Genomic DNA, 20,963 nt, shown 5'->3' with positions numbered 1-20,963 from the left:
AGCTAATAAATTCCGGTCCACGATAACGACGCTCTCGCGTTTCAAGTTTCATGTTGGGGAATTTCTACGGTTCGGAGAGAAGAACACTCGAAAACGCTGTTAAAGTTGAAGGTTTAAAAAAAGAAGGCAAAGCAAAGTGGAGGAGGACCGCTTAACCTACGGACACTGGCTCTCGAGTACGGTAAACAGCTTCTGGGTATTTAAAAATATTTAGAGAGAGTTTCGAACAAACTTCGTCCTACAACGGTTAGTTTAATATCAAAACTTCCCCCAGAGGGCTTACCAGAAAATACGTACAGTAAAGTTTAATGGTTTTACGATCATCCTTAACTGGAAATTTCACACCGTATCGAATTACGGTTTCTTACCGCGTTGCTTCCTTCATTTTTCACCAGTTAGAAGCGCTCCTGCCTCCGAAAGCGTCGTCAACAAACCCATGACAAAACGGGAAAAAGCGCGCACAAAGTTTATTCGTCGAAAAAATTCGGGACAAAGGAGAAGAAAGAACAACCTGTTTCTCCAAGAAAATTACAGCGAGTATCGAAAAGCTTCCGTCAACAGGATACAAAATTGATCGCCGCTGAATCGAACGCGATTTTCCTTAAATTTTCTAAATAAGCGGGAAGTCAGGAATTTACGAGCCCGGAGCGGGCGTTTCGACCGGTCGTTGCGTTGCTCGAAACGTAAGTTATCGTCCAAGTTTGTACCGTATGCGCTTTTACGCGTTCCGAAGCTCGTCGCTTCGATCGCCGCTCGAGAGCTTAACGTGCCAAAACGTAAAGCTTCCGTTAGAGTATATACGATGCAACGTTCCACGCTAACAACGAATTATTCGCGTGCCGCCGTTTTTGTTCACGGTGAACCGGCATCGTACACTACGGTAAGCGGCTATAAACCGAGCTTTTCTTCGCCGCAAATACTGGGCGAGTGAAAAACTCGCGAAGAAATCGTCCATTGTGCCGGCAAGACGCGAGTAGACCGCGGTTCAACGACATCTTAATCGAAGTAAATTACGTGCTCGGAGATCGTTTGCAAAACGCGAAACCGAGCTTTCGCAAAGTTAGCTTTGTCGAGTAAGTTTCGAGAGGGTATCCATTGAAATCCGAACTCGACAGTCGCCAGTCCGTGCAGCCAGTCAAACACCTTCGAATCCTTTAGATTTCGAACTTGTGCCCTCTTAAGGTTAAGCACGAGATGCTTAGCGAAATTTCGCCAAAGAGCTTTCGAAGCTTCTCCAGAGTTTGCCCTCTCTTCTCCGTGCTCTTCGAACGTCTAGCATTTTAACGGAAACTGGATTTCATCGAAGCCTTCAAATTCCGCGATAACTCGTTTACGAGATTTCGAAACTTTTAATTCGTCGATTGCGGTTAGTTTGCCACGATATATCGGCGAAAGAGGGATTCGCGCATCGGTAACTCCGAATTAAGTTCGCTGTCTTTAACCGTCTGCTTCTCTTTCGAGTTCTTTCGACTAATTACCGATAGGTAATAAATCTATTTTACCGAAGAAAAGACCGAACGGTTTAGGAATCGACGAGATTCGAGGGAAGCTATTGTTTCGTATTGGCGGTATCGAATTATCACGGAAAACTGAACTCGCATCTCGCGACAATAGCATGGTAATAAGCCCTGATTTATAATGGCGAGGCAAACGTCCAGCAAAAGCAAATCTCGACGGCACACTATCTCCTACAATGCTTCTATCCGCACCGTGGACGCTTTGTTCGCCAGTTCCGGAGAATTCGATGCTTCCCTGGTACACTGGCGCCGGCTTTATACCTGATCCTGTCCTTCGCCTCTATGAAATATTACGTACTAATCGATTCAGCCCACATCGAACCATAGAATAGCTCTCGCACACTGAATTCGTTCGTAAAGTATCACCGACGATGGCTACGCGTGTACGCGAGAGGCGAAAGTAACAAAAAAAAAATGAATCAACCGATCATTGAATCCGAGTTTTCGCGAGGAAATTCTTGTACCGTGAAGTAATGGCGAGTATCCGCCGACTTTGCTCGAGAAAACTTTCTCGTCGAGTTTCTTTTCTGCGTTAATTCTCGTTCGACGAATACCAGTCGCGTCGACGTTATTCGTTTCAATATCGCTGGAAAAACTTTGAATGCTTTTTCGCGTCAAAGACGGGAAACGAAGCGTTCCGGCCAGCGGTTAATTTGTGCCTTTGGCGAGCAACGCGAATGTTTAAAGCATCGCGAGCTGAATTAGAAAGAACCGGGAAATGTTTGGGCAATGTTAATACAGTCCGAGCATTAATTCGAGCGGCAACGGGTTTCGACCGCGGACCATCGTAAAGCCCGGATATTCCACGCTTTCCGCGTCAAATTCGTTCTACATTTTCGCACCGTTGCGTTTTTCGATCAGCGCCGATGCGACGTCGACGCAATTAACTCCGCGAGTTTCAAGAATTTTTCGGTTCGATCGATCGGCAAAATCGAGCTACCAACCCGACGAAGATCGTAGACGTTCATAACTTTAATTCGATCCGTTTTCCTCGCTTATTTGCTTTGCCCCGAGGGAATAGAGGGATCGAAGAAAACAAGCAAGGGATTTATATCGCTCAGCTCGTCGCGTTTATCCAATTAAACTTTCGGCTCGTGAGTTATATACTTATACGCGTGGCCCGGAATATCGAATTAATACGGCAAGAAAATGAATCCGTGGCAGGTAGATTACTATCGGAATAATACGCGATTTATCGATTCTCGATAGCGATGCTTCTGTCGCGAAATAACGAACCTGCTTGTCATCGTTTTCGATTTCAACCTTTATGGAGGAGCACGACTGTAACCGTCGCAATTACCTTCTCGAGTATCTCGCGAAATTTCCAATCGCGCAAAATCGAAACGAGTGCCGATTGATTACGCCGCGAACAACAAGACCGACGCAACGATCGAACAAAGGTAGTTCGAGTCGAGGCAGAGATTTCACGGCGAACGATTTAATTTTCTGCGACGATTTTCCGGTTTTTCCATGCACGGTATCGATGGCGGTTTCGACGGCGTAAATCTAGGAACACGTGTTGCTGAACAGCCGGACAAAAACGGGGCAAGCTAACGAACGAACGAGGCGTACGCGTCAGCTGGCGCAATTACGGTAGTCCGGTTGCAACCGACCTTACCATTTGGCAACAAATTAATTCCCGCGTTGCTCCTCGCTCGTTCGTTTTACCTTCGTCAAGGCCAACCGGAATGTCCGCGATTAAATCCAAATTACCGTTCGATTCGATGAAATTCAGCTCGAAGAGTTACGGCCGGTCTACCTCGTGATTCACGACCGTGACGATTTCATGAAACTTGTACCGTTTCGGCTGTCCGCGTAAAATATACACTCGATATCGACGATCCGCGCTAACGGCAGAAGCTTTTGTTTGCCAAATATTCGAGTCTCCGAATAACCGGGGATTCGACGCGCGTAACTATCGCGATTGGTACCACCCCGGCAATTCCGCGACGTACCGTGCAATTTGTCCTCTTATAACCGTTTATGATTCGATCGCTAGCTCAACGAACCCGGCCAAACTTTTATACTTCTGCCGCGTTACATCGATTCCTCGTCGTCTTCGCGCTCGTTTCCAACTTGCGGCGAAACTTTTAAACGCTTTTCCGAAATCCGCTTTGCGTGCCCGGATCGTTCGTCGCCGGGTAATTACTCGAGATCGCGTTTCATGATCGAAGCTTCTTTTTACCTGGTAGCTTCCTGCAGCAACAGGTGAGGCGGAACCCAAAACTTAACCCTCAACGCGAACCTCAGAGGCGCCACGCCGCCGCCCGTTTGTCTTTCGATGGGATTCCTCAGATTCAACCAAAGCTCTTCGCCTTTCGCGTTCTGATACTTCAGTCCAAAGTAGTCGCACTCCTTGCTAATGCCCAAACAGTCGCATGCCTGCAAACAAGATCGATACTTCGTTAGACTCGTGGCCGAGTTTGTACGCGAAGGTGCTCCGTTACGATCAGGAATATCGGGATTTACTTGGCGCGCCTCACGAACACACGGTTTTGTCGCCTTTTTCAAGCCCGAATCCCCAAAGTAAGCAACCATTTATCCAGGGCACACGGTTCGCCGGATACGCTTGAAAACCGCAGGTCGAATCGCGGGAAAACAACGGCGCGGTCGAGCAAAGCGTGTAATAAATTGCTGGCAATAATTTAGAAAGTTACTGCCACCCCTGCTGCGCACGATTTCCAACGAACCGCGCACTCGGATTTCATCGAACCGTGTGTACTCATTACGCATCATTTCTTCTTTTATAACGTACTGCGTGGCCGTCTAAAAAGGAGACCGAGAAAAAGTGTCTCGTAAACGAAGAACGAACGGCATAAAGTCGGCACGTATTCTATTTCGTGGGTGTTTCGAAGCTTCTCCGTGTTCGTCGTGGCGGATGAAAACTCGGTCGCGAGAACTCGCGATAAGGAAAATTCACGGGGAGGAAGCGGAGGAGCGAGCAGAGTGGAGAAGCTAATAAATTTTCTGCCGCCATACTGCTTTACCCACCTTTTTTTCGCGAGAGAAGGCCGAAGAGATTTATTTATTTAGTTTCGCGTGATATTATAGAAAATCTTGATAAACGTTATAAATTACCGGCGATCTTAAATACGGATTTGTTCGCCGAACGAACAAGAACTTTACGACGCGATCGACGAATCGTAGATCTTTTCTTCCGACGATGTTCTCCCGGATCGCCTCGTAGAAAGAGCATAAAAGTCACATATTTTTTGGCTGGACGGTTTCGAGTAACGACGGAGCGTCGACGAACGTATCGACCCGCTATACGGTATCCACGTACGGTTGTCCTGTTGCCATTAACTCTCTTCGATACGGCTCGCGACACCCCACTTTTCTCCCTCTTTTCAACGTTACCGTATAATTCCAAGTACGATCACCCCCGAGATACGAATCGCGCTTTCATCGGCGCAGTTTGTCGCGCGAATGCAATCCCAGCCGAGCTCCGGCAAAAAATGCATGCACACAGGTGCAGTGCGTCGTCGGTCTGCTTTTCATGAATATTCATCCGACGCGGCGGACCATTTTGAAAAATCGTTGGCACAATATCTTCGCGGGTCGGACTCTTTCCGCGTCGCAGACACTGTAGAACGTGACGGTGAAAAATGTAGAAAGCGCGAACGAAAGACGCGGCTTCTGGATGCATCGACGCGTGCAACTGTTTAGCGATTAAAGAGGACTGTAAATTACTATCAAAACTAGACCACGCTAGTTTAATTCGCTCGCGTACGTCGAATATTTACTTGCTAAATAAATGCAAACAAGTTACGTTGCGAAAAGAGGTTACGAAACTGGCAGAAAAAGTTGTTATCGGACACGGGGAGTGCAATAGAACGGTGTATTCCTCCGGTGGTATTGACTTTCGCCATTAAAAATACGTAGGATTGTCCCGAACAATAAAGTTGCACCGATTGCGGTCGCGTTTTTGAAAATTTAAATAGAAACGTTTTAATTCGTAGGTTAACCCGAGCTCGGGTTAGACCATCGGTCATCGCGGTAATTTTCTGAAACAACGCGATACGCTGTCACGTACATAACGTACGTGTCTCGTATGCTCTGTTTAACCGGCTTAGACATCTAAAACAACGCGCAAGCTTTGTTTGCTCGGATTAGGTACAATGACCCGCGCTGTCCGCGGGTAAATGTTCTCTGTCCGCAAAGTATCGCGCGGGCACGAAATTATGCGAACGAATCGCGGGAAGAATAGCAAAGGCAAACGCAAAATTTCCAACAATTTCGTTTTATTTTATTCGCGGAACACTAAAGCTCTGTTGCGCAACGCGGCCACGGAAAATTTAACGTAGTTATGCAAATACGGCCGAACGGGCACAGTTAAAACGTCATCCCGTACGCACAACCGCACCCGAACGCATTTGCCGCGTGCGCGCGTAAAAGTAACTCGCCTCGATGCGTGTACGCTCTTATGCAAACGTGATTTTACGAACGAGCGGCAAGACACGTCGAAAGCGGAGTCGTCTCGAAACGAAATAATTTGCATTCGCAACGAGAAAATTAATATTGCCTGCCAGCTGGAATTAAATAAACCCGTTAATCCGACACGGCGTCGGCGAACGCGCCTCGTATTGTTTTGCGAGCTTAATTTCTCGACTCCACGGCGACAGATTACGCGTTAGCGAAATACGAGCAGCGCGCGCTCGTTCGACCCGAATCTTCGTTTTCTTTCTTTTCTACGGGAGAAAATAAAAACGAGACCGCTTCGTTGCAGCGAAACGTTGCGCGGCTTCTCGTTGTCCGTGACACGGTAATTAAAAATCGGGTAAACTACCGCGAATTATGAAGCTGCCTCGGCACCGGTTCTTCGTAATTTTACCCGAGACGGAATAATGGTTTTTCGGTGAACATTTTAGCAGCTTATCGGCAACCGCGTAACAAGATTTTCGCTGAAAAGTTTATGAAACTGGATTTTCAGCCACTTCGCTGTGACTCCCGATACTCGGCGGAAGTTGCAGCGACGGGATTCTCTGTTTCGCGCTTCGCGATACGTGACCGAACTAGCCGATGAACCGGCAAGATGCGAACGCTCTTTTATTTGCCTTCTCCTTCTCGTGAAATATCAATCGAGTTTTCTCGCGATACGAGAACGGCCGGAAATAAATTAAAATCGTTCCGACGAGACAAATTTCGAAATCTCGCATTCTTCTTTCGTATCGCGACGTCGTATCGTTCGAAACGCGTCAAAGGCCATTAGAAAGTAAAATCACGAGAGAAAGCAGCTTTTGAAAGCCGGGGAATTAAATGGTAGGAACGGCGCGGGTCGAGAAGCTCGAAAGTTCTTTCGCGTTTCCGTTCCTTTGATCGCGAGGAACGTTTCGAGAAAGAATTTTCGCACCTAAGTGGTAGAAAAAGTTTTGCCGCGAGAAATTTTTACCGAGTTCCAGCATCGCAGCGAGATTACTAAAACGATCGACTAATTAGGAGAAATCTCGTTGTAATCACCGAACGGTGCTCGTTGCAGTACGCCTCTTTGTACCGCGCGTATCGAAAGCAACGAGCGGAGAAAATGTAACGTAATCGTTCGCCGATGGTAAATGTATTTTCTCGCGAGGGGCTTGGCCGTTTTATCGCGTAATGGAAGCGTTCAAAGCGTCCCGATGGACTCGAATTTCCGCGAATAAATCGTTCCAGCTTTGTCGCGGTAGGGTTTCTTTGCCGCGCATTGACAAGTTGACGCATGAACCGAATTGTGGGACGCGCGAGGAAATTTATATCGCGCCAACCTCAGAAACGTATGGATTCGTTGGTAAAGAATTGCCTTTCGTTCCCGCGGCATTCAACGCCGTATCCTTTAAAAGGTTTTCCTTTTTACGAATCTCGGTTGGCAACATTAGCTGGCGCTGTTTTACTCGATGCCAAAAGTCTCCCTCGCTTTTAAGGGCGTTGCTCGTTAACCCTTTGCACTCGCCGTAATTTCCACTCGACGAGTCGGTTAACCCGTAATTAACTTTTTTCGCTTGTCCTTCCCGCGAGCTTGAATTTCAGCCGATAAATTACCCGCTACGAGTCCGAAACACGTTCGTAATCCGATGTTTAACGTTTCGAAGATCGTTCGGATTATTACCGTGGGAAGTTCGTCGTTGAACGTTAAACACCGAACGTACCGGAGTTATCGTCGTTAAAAGTTTCGGGAACTTATTCCCCGAGTTAGCGTTACCTCGCTTAAGGATTCGTTCGATAAATCACGCCGGTGACGTATCCTTTTGCGTGAGACACGCCGTGATACACGGTTTTCGGGAGGAAACGCTGCGTCATTTCGCGGCTGTCGCTTCATTCTGTTGCAACGTACAACCAGGAAGTCATTTTTCAAAGGGTAAATCAGTACGAGGAGCAACAAAAACCTGCTTTGAACGCTCTTCCATCGATAGCGAATTACAACGTTTTTACAAAGAACTTTATTCGACCGCCTGCTATCGATTATTCCTCCGCGATGCGTATTTTTCAGCCACAGCCAATAACTTTAATTTCACGCGCGATGAAATAAATCTCGCCGTGCGCTAATCGTCGCAGGGAGTTAAAGAGAGAACGAGCGGATCCTAAGACGTATCGATGATGCGATTTCGGGAGAGAAAATCGATATGTACCGGACGTCGGACAGGCAAATTGGATAACGTTGCTCGTTATAAAACACTTGCTCGAATCGGCCACTCGAAACCTTGGAGGATTCCGTCCACTCGTCGTTCTCGACCGTTATCCTCTCTCCTTCGTCATCGGATTTCCTCCTGCCTTTCCCGTTTGTTCGCGTGTTTTTCTGGAGTGGCGTCGGATTCGCTACACGAAGCCGGTTTAATGACTGACGCGTAATCGAGGTCCTCCAGGAACGGTAACACGGTACGTCAGAGGGCAGACCACTTCGGCACGTACCGCAACTTTTTCGACGACCGGCTTCCTATTTGTCGCCTTTCTCCCTCCGTTTCTTCCTGTGTTTTCGCGTTGTTCCCTCGTTCTTCTCCGCTCCTCGGCCGGGCTCGAGAGGCTCGTTAAAAAAGGTAGAACGAGAAGGTAAAAAGCCGTGTCTCCGAGAACAAAACCACTTATCCCGTCATTTTCCACGCGACTGACCCTCTCCGAGCCGCTCTCGTGCCTCGTCGTTCTTCAAACACCTCTTTCTTTCTCCGGTTTTCTGGAAATATCGCGCGGAGTCGGAGCGCGCGTTCAACCGGAACGCTGTCGAATGATCGTTAAAACGATTTTCGACTTCGAAACTCGTAATATTCCGACGAGAAGGTTCGCGTCGATCTGTTTCTCTATCCAGAGAAGCGTCGAGAATTTCCAAACGGATTCTCCCTCGACGAGTATTTTCACGAGCGTTCGGAACGCTCGCTTTGCACTCGGATCACGAAGCGCCAAGGAGATTTGTCGCGCGTTTTGCGTCTAAAACGTTACCATCCTCGACGGGATGTTCCACCAGAGGAGGAAAAAAATTCCATTTCCATTCGTCTCTGATGAGAAACGCGTCCAATTCGAGCGAACGTTCGCGCCCAGCATAGCAGAGGAGGACGCCGCGAGACGATTTTTCCTTTCCATTCGAAGCGACGCGACGCGAACAGAAAGAATCGTTCGATCGCGAAGACAGAGGACGGAAGAAACAGTTTTACTGCAAAGCAAAAAACGACGAACGCTTAGAAAGTCGGCAGTCCCGCCGTTTACATCCGGCAAACACCGAAATACTTTTCTAAAGAGACAAAATTTCCTCGCGTTTCGAACAACGATCGATCCGAAATTCTTTCTGCGAAGCGGGAAACCTAACCGTGCCAAAGGACAACGTCTGCTCTTCTCTCCGGAAGATGCACGACTTTCTAGACGCGCCGATATTTCCGTCGTTTGTCGCTGGATGCAACGATGTTTCGTCTCCCGTAAAATCCTATGATTTTCCCGTCGAGCTCTGCGGGATTTATACATTTTTTACCCAGTCCGTTTTTTTCTCGATACAATGTAAATCCTTAAATTGGATTTTCTCGTAAACCGAATAAGCATATTCCGTTCCGTGCGTTTGCTCTCTTTTGCGCGAAAAATCTGCGGTCGAAACGCTCTTTCGTAACGAGTCGGAACGTACCGCCAAAGTCGTGTAAGCGCAGGTTATTACGTAACATTGTTTTTTCTTCTAACGAATCGCGTTAAAGTTAGCGAAGATAACGCGGAGCACGCGTGCGCGCGTGGAGAATAAGTGGAACCGGATGGCGAAAAAGAAACTGAAAAATACGTCGAAGAAGCTTAAGAAGCTCGAGAAAATTGTACGTAGGGGAATACGTAGTAGCGGTGTACCTGGTTATGAGAAGAAACAGATACTCTCGACCGGAAATATGAGAACGTGTATTCTCTACACACCCTGGATTCTTCGCTTCGTCTTTCCGTCGCTTTTCTCCGCTCCGACTTCGATAACTATCGACTTTACATTTAGTGCATCCATGTAGCTCGTTCGTTTCTTTCGCCGCGGAAGCTAACTGTACCGCGCGTCAAAACGAAATTCCATTTTCCGTGGCTGGCGAACAATTTTACCGTAACCGTGTTTTCGACAGCGCGTAAAAACCTGCGAAAAAAAAACGAGATCGGTTCGTTCGAAATTGCAGCCTGTAAACCTTGTAATAAATTTCGCGATGCGAATAGCAGCAACGTGCATCGAAATTACCGGGTACCTTTGTACCAACGATACCAACATTATCGTCAACAATTACGTTTATTGCATAACGCCCATCTGTTACGTAATGCATCCTGTAATTTATGTTGTCGGTTATACTACGAATTACGAGTTCATCCGCGGTTCTTTTTCTTCGGCTAAATTGTTGCCGATGTCGATCACGATCGAAGAGAACGACGACGTAGACCTTGATCTTATCGATCGTCCGTGTAATTATCACCTCGTAAGAACGCTTTTCTCCTTTTATTCGAGCTATATTTTCCGGCGCGGCGTTTTCTTCGTTTTAGCTATCATGTTGTGTAAGCGAAACGCGAATGTATCAACCGACAAGTGGCTGTCAATTATCCAAGCCGCGCACAGATGTTCGTAGCAAATAATGAAACAAGCGTTTACAGGTTACGATACGGTTAATCAGGGCGACAAGCGTTCGCACGGTGCTAACCGGTTAATTAGACCTTTACGCCATCTCCCGATGCGTGCACCGCTAATTAGTAGCGAGTGCATTGTTTATATTGTCGCGTGTCTATGACAGGAACGAAATTCGCCGAGCTTGGAAATAAAATATCGTCGAGCACGGTACGGTTCACCTTTTCTTATCGCGATTAATTTGCACCTTCCATGACGCGTCGGCCGAGAAAGAGAACGTTCCTCGATAATCCAACAATTAGAGGAATAGCTCGGTGAGTCGAAAGATCCAAGTTCGATTCAGCAATCCGATCGACCGAATATATTCGCTCCTCTCGAGCTATCGAGACTGCTACAAACGCGAATTTATCAATATTTTTATCGGATTTTCGAAGCTCTCTAGATTTCATCGATCGATTCTTACCCTGTTAAACGCCGACTTTTTACCGATCCATTATCGACGAGCAGTGAATACGTAGTTGAATTTCCGCGACCTCGAAACGAACGAAACTACTCGAAGCAAACTTTCCTTTCACGGATTCTCGGAAGGAAGAATGAAACGCGTCTCCTGCTTTCCATGCGATTATTATTTCTCGGATCTAAATTGCAAGCTAAAACTTCGCCATACCACGCGTCGAACGCGTTACTTTGTTCGAGCAAACAGAAGAAAGTTTCCTCGTTCTCGGCTTCCACGGCTGCTGAAAAGGCGACGTCTATTTTGCTTATTCGTTTCGAGACAAACTTTCGATTCGCGCGGTGTTATCGCGCGTAATATATGCGATTGAAATCCTGCGTAAAAAGATGTAACCTTGAACAAGATAAAAAAACTGTCAACTTTCTCGCGAAACTTTCTTCGTAATACTTTAACGTACGAGCGAATGAGCTGGAAAGAGCTGACAAATAACACGCTCCGCGTCATCTACCTTCGAAGTTATCTCGCGCGACATAGTGGCGAATACATGAGATACGTATGAACGATGTCTTAAAAAAAACGCCACCGGAAGGGAGAAAATTTTATGAATAATATTCTCGCGACAAGGACGATATCAGCGTCGCGCGAAGTCGAGGAAAACTGGAACGACCAAATGTTTTTGTCAGTGTCTAACGATAAGTTCAGCTCCTGATTCTCTCTTCTTTTTTTTTCATAAAATTTTCAACGAGGAAACGATTTCAGCGAACAAACCTCTACCCTTAGTTATCGGGGATAGAGTTTATTCGTGCATCGAAAATTTGCATGCATAAAAATCTGTGAACTCGAACATAACGACTCGTGATTTTGAGTGTAAATTCTATCTCTCGACAGTGTTCGTTAATCGATAAATTCCGCGCAGTTTAACGCGATATATTCTCTCGACGTTCACTTAATTCCATATAAATTCGAGCAAAACAATGAAATTCTACCGGAAGGATAAATGATCGCCGTTTATAATCGTTTTCTCGCCTTTCTACGATTAATTTTTCTCGCAATTTCCGCTATAATATCGTCCCGTTACTCGAATAAAAACGTATAGTCGTTTCGGAAAAAATTTCCGTATTTTCCCGGAGGAGTTTGCCGAGACTCTTAAGAAGAAAGACTGCTCCTTCCATCGCGCGAACGTAACAATTAATTTTTCGCACCGCGACCGCGTCTTTCTTTCGGCGAGTCGTATTTCACGCATCGACGTCGCCGACGGTATTCCGCGTCGTCGAGCTAACGGACCGCGGTATTTCATCCCTGGAAAAGTTTCTTAAGTGCAGCGCGGTTTCGAATGCAGTGGCTCGAGCTGTAAAAGAAAGTACTAGGACGAGAGTGGCGCGGAAAAGCCTCGTTTCCCTCGATAGCCGGATTTTTCGTCCGCTTCTGGAAGCGTTCTCGAGCTTTGAGCTGAGCGCGCGACACGCCTCTACCGCCGAGTGCGCTCGACTTCCCTTTTATCGAGGAGGAACAAAAAATCGTCCGCCAAATTCTCCTCTGAACGGATATCCAGCTAAATTTCCCTTTCCCTTCGCGAGAGAGGAAAAAAGACGAGTTACTCGCGTCCCTTTAGAAAGACGACAAGCTCGCCGCCTAGACTATACTCGACGGGATTTACGACGAGGATAGAACGCTACCGTTTCATCGGTTCTTTGTTCGATCGTCTCGCAATCGAGAGCTAACGAAGATTTCGAGGGAAACTGTACCGACACGACGAGAGAAAAAACGCCGTTCGATATTTCCGTGCTCCGTTGTTCCTCTCGTTGTCCGACTCGTCAAAAGGCGAGAGAAAAGCGTGCTCGAGCGTCCGACGATTGTTTCGCGCGCGAGAAAAATCTTTCGAGTGGCTTGGCAATCAATCGAGTAGCCGTGCAATCGAAAACATCGTTATATCGGTGGCGGAAAATTGAAACGCGAACAACGGCGAACGAGTCGCGACGTCGCGCGTTTCCGAGCGAGATAAAACGTCGATAAAAGTTCCGACTCTCGCGCGAGACTTTCATTTGCCAACCTATTAGGATGTTCTATCGCCGGTGAAATCGCGCTAATCGAATCGGCCAAGTTTCCGCGAAGTTCCTGTCGAAATACAGCGTTACCACGGGTGGCGCGTGACTGCTCCGCGAGATATATCGTTCTTCGGATTCCTGAAAAATTCTCCTATCAAACTCTCGTTTGCGTCGAGTCGCGAATAGTTTCGAGGCTCTTCGCTTAGCCGAAACTTTTCGGAACGCGCCGCACGATTTACGAATAAATGTCTCCGTGGACGGTTTATTACGGCTGTACATCGTCGCGTCGTTGAAACGGCGATTCTCGACGCCCCTCGAAAGTTTCGCGATGACTGGACTGATCGAGTATCTCGCACCGCGGTAACGTCGGCAAACGGTAACGAACCCGATCGAAATTAGCGTCCGTGGAAGTTTATCCGCGAAAGGAACAGGCGTTAAAACTATTCGAGTTACCGTATCGTGTTCTCGCTAAAAGCCACGATTCCACTAATTCACCGAGCCGGCTGTTTCACGCTGTATGCTCTCGCAGTCAAAGCGGAGGCAGTGCTCGCTTATGAATAGGTGCGAGGGTGTAGGTGTGCGCGAACCCGGCCTGAAACGCGGATTCGCGTCAGCGAGTGCATCCACGAGCCGTGCAGGTTGAAACCACGCGAGCAATTATATAGCTCATTTAATCCTTCGGGGTTCCGCGTTCCTTTTCATTTCGAATCCCGACCGACTAATTCGCGCGCAGAGCTTGCCACGGTTGCGATCGAAGCACCCACCGTCGAATAATTTGTACGTCGTTAACTTGTCGGCTTTCTGACGATCGGTTTTACCGTTTCTCCAAAATAGAAACATTTTATACAAATATTTCTCTGCCTACTCGTTTTTCAAGATTTTCTGTGCGCGCTCGATTCGTTGTTCCCTTCGCTATGGAACAGTTTGACGAACGATGCAAATTAATCGAGTCACCAACGCTGCGTTCAATGTTTGCGCATTGTGCTTTTATTTCTGTCGTCCGTTATTCCGATGTTACCTCTCGTTTTTTTAACGACGTAAACGCGTAAAATATTTTGGAAATAACAGCCGCTGTGTAAAACGCGAGCATCGATAACTGAAACGACTAAACCGAGCCGTTACGCGACAGAACGTTTCGTTAATTGCGCGTGTTTTTCGTTGCGTAGATAAATAATTCGAACTACGCGTTAAGAATTTATGTCGATCGTCTAGTTTCGACGGCAGAAAAATCATGAAATCACGCGAACGTTCGCGGCGCGTCGGAAACCTTCGCGAACAATACGGTGAGCATGACTTACATATTTATCGCTTTATTAACCATTTCAAGCGGCGCTGTGACGTTGCAGAATCGATGTCGTCGATATCGAAGAGCGATCAATCGCGGATCGTCGCGCGATTCGATGGATTCGGATCGTTGAGAATTCATCGATGGAGATTTGCTCGAGATTCACCCTCGCTTCTCGCCCGAACGAGATGAAATCGAGTCCCGGGCAAATTTCCTTGTTTTCGAACGAACGTTCGACCAATAACCGCGGGAATCCGCGTTATAACCGAGCAAACGAGGCTCAGTTAGCTTAATGACTACGCAGAATTTCGTGGCATGTGCGAGACGAACGGTTCATGGGTAGTTACGTAATTGCCAGGGTGATTAGACGGCATAATTAATGTACGGCCGAAGCTCGACCGAAACACGCATTAATCTTTGGAACAATGCTTCGTTCGCTTTTGCGTTGCCGTGGCTTATTTGCCACTCGAACGAGATGCGAAAATAGTCGACGAAGAAACCTGAACCTGTCGTTCGCACGAGATGGAAGCTCTCGCGTTTCATAGAACTTCGATGCTTCGAAACGGACAGATTACACGGAATGCGTTATCGCGCAGCTTCAGATTATGTATTTACGTTAGAGTTTGTTGCACTGTGAGAAGGGTCAAGAACGAATGATCTCTTATTGTTTAATGTGTACGTGAGTCCGATCACGCGTCTGTTCGCTCGTTGTCGATCGCGTGTGACCTGCGACAGAACGCGTCCCCAGACGTAAAAGTCCACCGATGCCTCGCGCAATTAATACGCGATTGAAAATTAATTGCTCGCATTTTTAATAATTACGGTGACAGCGTGTCCATGCGTAGCCATTTCCATCGCGATGATCATTAAAAACGGTGACCGGTGTTGCGAATGTAACGGATATTAACGGAAAGGTGAAAAACGAATGTAGCAGAAATATTAAATTCTGAGTACCATTAAAATTGCAGTGAACGGACAAATTGGAGCATCAGCGTGAAAAATTAACTTTTAGTACCTTAATTAATCCATGTTTTCGCGTGCTGTACCAGCCGTGGCTGTTTCCGCTGCAGCAGCGTAAACGAGGCGTTGTGATCGTCGTCTATCCGATTTTTAATTCCCCTCTTTCGAGATCGTCTCTTAAACTTGTCGAGAAAAATTTCCGCCGACGAAAGAGCACGTACACTTGAACTTGTTCGCTGCATCGAGAATTAACGGGAGAAAGGAATTGGAGTACGATTACCTTCGAGGACAGATAATGAACAAGTTGTTTGCGAAAGATTAAAAACAAAAGTTATCGTCGTCGAACTTCGTACGTAACTAAACAATTTTGCTACAGTTCCGACGTTATGGCAGACTTACGACTCCTTATTGAAACACGACAAAGGCGATTATAGACTCTTTGACCTTTCATCTTCAATACGGATCCTCTTGGACAGATTATGCAAATACAAGCGAATCCTCTTACTGTCTGCCAGGCTCGAAATAACTTAAGGTCTTATAGAATCGATTATCGCTTTTCTGAAAGCGGGGAGACGGTATCCGTAATTCTTCTCGAGTGACGCGCGATCCGTTCTCTCCGACGTAAAGTGATTTCGTTGCTACTTTCGTTCGATTTTGCGTTAAAGGCTTTGGTACACAAACGACTCGACGATTGCGCGGAATTCGATCGAAAATCCGAGGAATCGCGTGAACCTTCTTTGCTCATCGTTTTGTTTCTGTTCAGAAATCGTCGCGCGAGCGAACGAAACCGTTTAATCGAAACGAAAGACTCCTTGTACCTCGACATAAAATGCCGAGCGTATTAACTATTTTCAAAATCGATCATCCAGAGAAGAAAGTCTCGTATCGGAAAACTTTGTTACCTGTCTTTTTATTCGTTTTACGGCCTCACGGTACGGGGAGAAAATACGCTTGGACGTGTAACGATGGACCCTCGGAAAAACACGTACATCGATTCGAAGAACACGAATTTCCGAACATTCTACTCGAATAAACGCCGTAGGGTATTTCGAAGCTTTTCCGATACTCGTTGCTGTAAACTCTCCATTTTCTTCCTTATTCCATCCATTTACATCTTATTGCCTTCTGTCTACGTAGCTGTTTCGATCGGTTCCTTAATTCCAGCCTCGAGAGACAGGTTTCCTCGATACGACTCATTTTAACGGATTCCGGTTAGTTCGACCGATTACAAAGAATTCAAGCAAAGACAGAAGCTCGTAGCTCAGTCATTTCGTTCTTTCCGAGACACTGTTGGAATTTGAAAACTTTCTTATGTGGAATAGCGACGTATGATTCAGACTCCCGGAATTATTATTGAGCTAATTTTACTGGGATAATAGCGTTCGTCCGATGCGAAGCGTCTTTCAAACAAGCATACATCCAGTGTAAATAAAATTTTATTCGCTTCCATGAATTCGATTAACGAAAGATTGATATCGTTTCCCGCGGCAAATTTCTTTGCGCGAAAAAAGCTATAAAACGAGCGTGAATCGCGCGGAAGTTAATAACTGATTTCGTTTATCGAGAAATATAAGCGTCGCCGATGAGGGATTTAAACGACGCGCGGGTCACGTTCGAAATAAGCTCGATATTAATCGCGAGAATCGAAAATTGGTAACGAGAAGCGTCTGGTTAGCATGCCGGTACGTCGAGAGATTTCAGCCTGGTTTTCAGCATCTTTTGTGGGCCAAGGAGGCGGAACAAGATATCTCTCTATATTCTTTACGGTCGGGTTTCAAGGAATCTCTGATAAAAGCGTATCCTTGCCAAGTCTGAAAGGATTCGTTTAAAAAAGCCACGGTATGAAAACGGGCCAGATGGAGGATCATCTCGTGACGCCGAACGAACGATCGAAATTGATTTTTTAAAGTCCGGCTCTTTCCGATAAATATTCATATTTTTCGTTCACCCACAAGTTGTAATGTTTCCCGATGAGTTCGCGAATACCAATTACGCGGTGAATGGAAAATTAATTCATTTGCATGGACGATAATTAATTTGATCGCCAAGTCAAGATCCTGGTCGATGTCGATAACCGTCGTTTTTCAAGCGGCATTACCATTTTATACGGTAATTCTTACGAACGAAAGAAAAACGAGAAAGCAAAATGTTCCTCTTTTCCTTCTGTCATCGAGTTTTTTCATCGTCCGTCGGGAAAACTCTCTGTTCGAGTCGTCCCGACGAGCAAATACCTTTTGTTTCGACGAGAAGAGAGCGAAAAATTTCGACGATTCGGTTTCCGATGAAAATTCAAATTTCTTTCCTGTTCGACCGGGGCCGATTTTAACGCGGCTTCGTCGTTTGTTAGAAACTGCACATTTTTTAGCTACAAAAGGAAACACTTCCTTTTTACCAAACACCAGTAGTTGAAAAGCAGAAAAAAGAACATCGAGCTTTGTAGCCGAGTTCAAAGGGACGCACGGTCGATCGATCCTTAAACCCTCCAGTATTTTTGTCGTCCCGATTGATACGACGACGTCCCTTTTTTAAATGCTCGCTTCTAACGGTTTTGAAAACCATCCAGCGTGAAAATCTTTCGCGCGAATGCTTACAAAGAGCGACTGTTTATCGAGAGCTGCTCGCGGGTTCTTCAACCTCGTCGCTCCATCGCTCGCCCCTTCGTTGGTCCGATTTTCAAGCGAGGTCGACCGCGTAATTGTCGATGCTACGTTCTCGGCGAATTTTCAGATAAAACGTTTCGTCCCGTTTGTACGGCAGTGTTAAAAAGAAGATAAAGAAGCCCGGGTATAGTTTAACGTTCATAGGTTTTAGATATGCAAAGCGAGCGTTCAAAATGGATGCAGATTGGAGAAAGTTTCGCGCAGGACGAATTCCTTTGGCGAATAAAGTTCTTGCCGTCGTAACCGTAAGCGGATCAGGATCGAAGAAGAAGAAAGAATGCTACGAAGAACGAGTAAGTGGCCAAAGATCGAACACGGTGAACGAACGTTCTTTCCGAGAAGACACCCAGAAGATGATCTACAAGCTTCCTCGCTTACCTGGCTTATCTCTCGTACTCTTCTTAACTGTCTTATTCCGTCCAAGGGTCTTCGAAGATTACGAAGACCTCGCCGGCTGATTAGGTGTTATCGAGATCGCGACCAATTTATCGAGACAAACGAGCGGCACAGAAATTCTGTACGATACAAAATGTATTCGAAAGAGACATGACCGCGTTACACTTCCTGACATGATTTCGGTATTTACATATCGATCTTTGCTTCGACGCGAAAAGAGCAGACCGATGAACGCGAAAATGGAAATGCATCGAAATGTCAGTCGTTTCCCCGAGGCGGAAAGTAACGGCGGAGAATTTACATTAACGAAATAGACAGGTCCATCGGTTACCGATCGTCGCGCGGCACCGAAGAACAGAAGAAAAGAGTGACGGGAAGAGAAACAGAGTCGAAAGAGGAGAGAACACATCGAGACAGCAATCCAGTTAATTGAAATCGAGGTACTACCGAATTCGTTCGTCTTCTCTGAAATATGGCGAAAACCGTTTCGACGGCAATACGAGTCGGACTTGCACGATGCTTCTGTTAATTGAAATTATTAATTACCGAGATTGATACGACCTTGTCTCCACGTTCGCCGCCACGCTTTCCCGAGAGCAGGACCGTGTCGAAATATTACGACGTTAGAAGGATACGCCGCGATACTTTATAGAAAATTCTGTACGTTCCGAACTGTGCGCCGAGTCCATTAATCTTTTACGCGGTCGTGTAACTTTGAAGTAACGTATCGAATTTCTGTCGTAAATTCGAAAGCTTGTTCTTCGTCTCCGTTCGCTATTCACCGTCGTGACTTACGTGTATCGGCAAGCAAGAAGCGATCGGTTCGCTCGGTAGAAAAATTAATTCGCGAGATAGCTCGTGAGAGGGTCGAAAATTTCGTAGAAAATCGTTCCATAGTTCGAATAGGAAGCATGCGAGCGGAAGGAACGATTATCGCGTGGAACCTCGAGAACGCTCGATCGAATGTTCGCAGGGGTGGCGAAGTAATTGAAACAGCACGAGCGACGCGCACCAATGGAATTTTAATATCGCCATTGAGAAAACACCGTAAATTCCGGGCCCTTCCGCACCACCTACAGATTTTATACGATCCTAAACGGCTGCTTCGCTCTCCGTATATCTCCCTCGAGAAATCAATCGATTAGCGTAATTGAATCCTACGCGGAAACGCGAAGTAGTCTGATCCCTTGTCGACTATCGGCTCTGCTTCTCCATTACGATATACTTCCGAAACTATTCCGTGCTCGATCAAAACTTTGCTTCCTGTTCTTCGCTTTTGAAACCCGTCCACGTGCATAATTATTAAGCCATTGCATATTGAATGGCCAATTTCGTAACATCGAGCCATCAGTCGACGACCGTAAAGTATCGCGAAGCGGCGCGAAATTACAACGTTAACGTCGCTATCGGTCCATCGGGGAATACGTCCGTAAGGAAAAGCGATCAAAGCTGATTTCAAAGAAAACATAGGTTACTTTACCTCTCGCGCTTCCACGACTACGAAAACTGCATTTTCGTAGATACATCCTCGAAGTTTCGTCCAAGATAAATGAAGTTACGTCGTGACCCTCTTTACGGAACTCCTCGAACTAGTGGATGCTGTTTAAAGCAACCGAGCAAAGATAAAAATTCGGAAGAAAAAAGATCGCGCACCGTGTTCTTCGCGAAACAGCTCGTCGGTTTTCTCTCGATCAATTAATTGTAAGAAAAATTCTTTTTTACCAGCGAACGCAAAGAGCGTTCGGATAAAATTAAATTGTGCGCATCGCTACCTTCGGAAAATGTTCCGAGCAGATTCTTGCCTCGAGTTACAAGCAACGCGTTTCTCCTTTATTAAAATTTCCTGAATCTGTCTTCTCTTTTATCCTATTACCTGATTTAATTACGGGGACGAAAGATCTGTCTTAAGCGTATAACGCGAATGTCGGATAACCGTTTTGACGTTATCAGTTATTTGTTCAAACGATTCCTATCTACTATCTTGTCTACTTTCTATTTCAAAGTAGTTCTTTCAGCGCGTCAACGTCAAGAGTTCAGCTCGATAAAGTAATCACGAAACCCGGAAAGAAGTATGACTGTATTAATATCGATAAACACTGACTAATTTGATCGTGGCAGTTTTAATAGTCGTTACTGGCATATGCCGCATTAGATAAATACGTCTATCTTTACCGTGGCAGTGGACGCGTTATCTATCGTTACGGTTCAGCACGTTCTAAACACGATCAATCTTCCATCGAACTGTACCGATCCGAGCATTTATAGTTATTACCAAAATAGATCGTTAAAAATGTACGCGGTTTATGTATTTATTATTACTTGGAACATGTCTGAAGCGCTTCGTTACGCAATAATCTATAATTTTGATACAACTCACGATTAATCGGTGTAAAAAGGCGCAGCGGTGTCGCGCGATGGGAAAAAGTTAATTTTAGTCGAGATTATGTTCTAGCTGGCAAGCTACGCTTGGCACACGCCTCGGTTCGCGCGAGCGTAATCTCGTCGCGAAGAAAATACCGGCATGCAAGACGTTTCGTATAATAAGTCGTGAATTACGAGCACGGAAACTCGAGCTAGTTTCCTGCGACGATGCGCGGAGACGCAACGATACGATTACCGTTAATTAT

The 20,963-nt window shown here is 46.1% G+C and overlaps 1 protein-coding gene across 1 annotated transcript in view; it reads right to left on the bottom strand.

Moving 5' to 3' along the window:
• dnr1 (E3 ubiquitin-protein ligase defense repressor 1) overlaps nt 1-20,963 on the bottom strand; it is a 66,813-nt gene that overhangs the window by 7,963 nt on the left and 37,887 nt on the right. Inside the window, exon 2 of the mRNA XM_003706106.3 lies at nt 3,703-3,899. Coding sequence (XP_003706154.1) covers nt 3,703-3,899 — 197 coding nt within the window. The remainder of the gene's footprint in view (nt 1-3,702; nt 3,900-20,963) is intronic.

Source organism: Megachile rotundata, chromosome 7 (assembly GCF_050947335.1).
Source record: "Megachile rotundata isolate GNS110a chromosome 7, iyMegRotu1, whole genome shotgun sequence".
Lineage (NCBI taxonomy): Eukaryota > Metazoa > Arthropoda > Insecta > Hymenoptera > Megachilidae > Megachile > Megachile rotundata.
The sequence above is the reverse complement of the archived record's forward strand: the minus strand, read 5'-3'. Positions and strand labels throughout refer to the sequence as shown.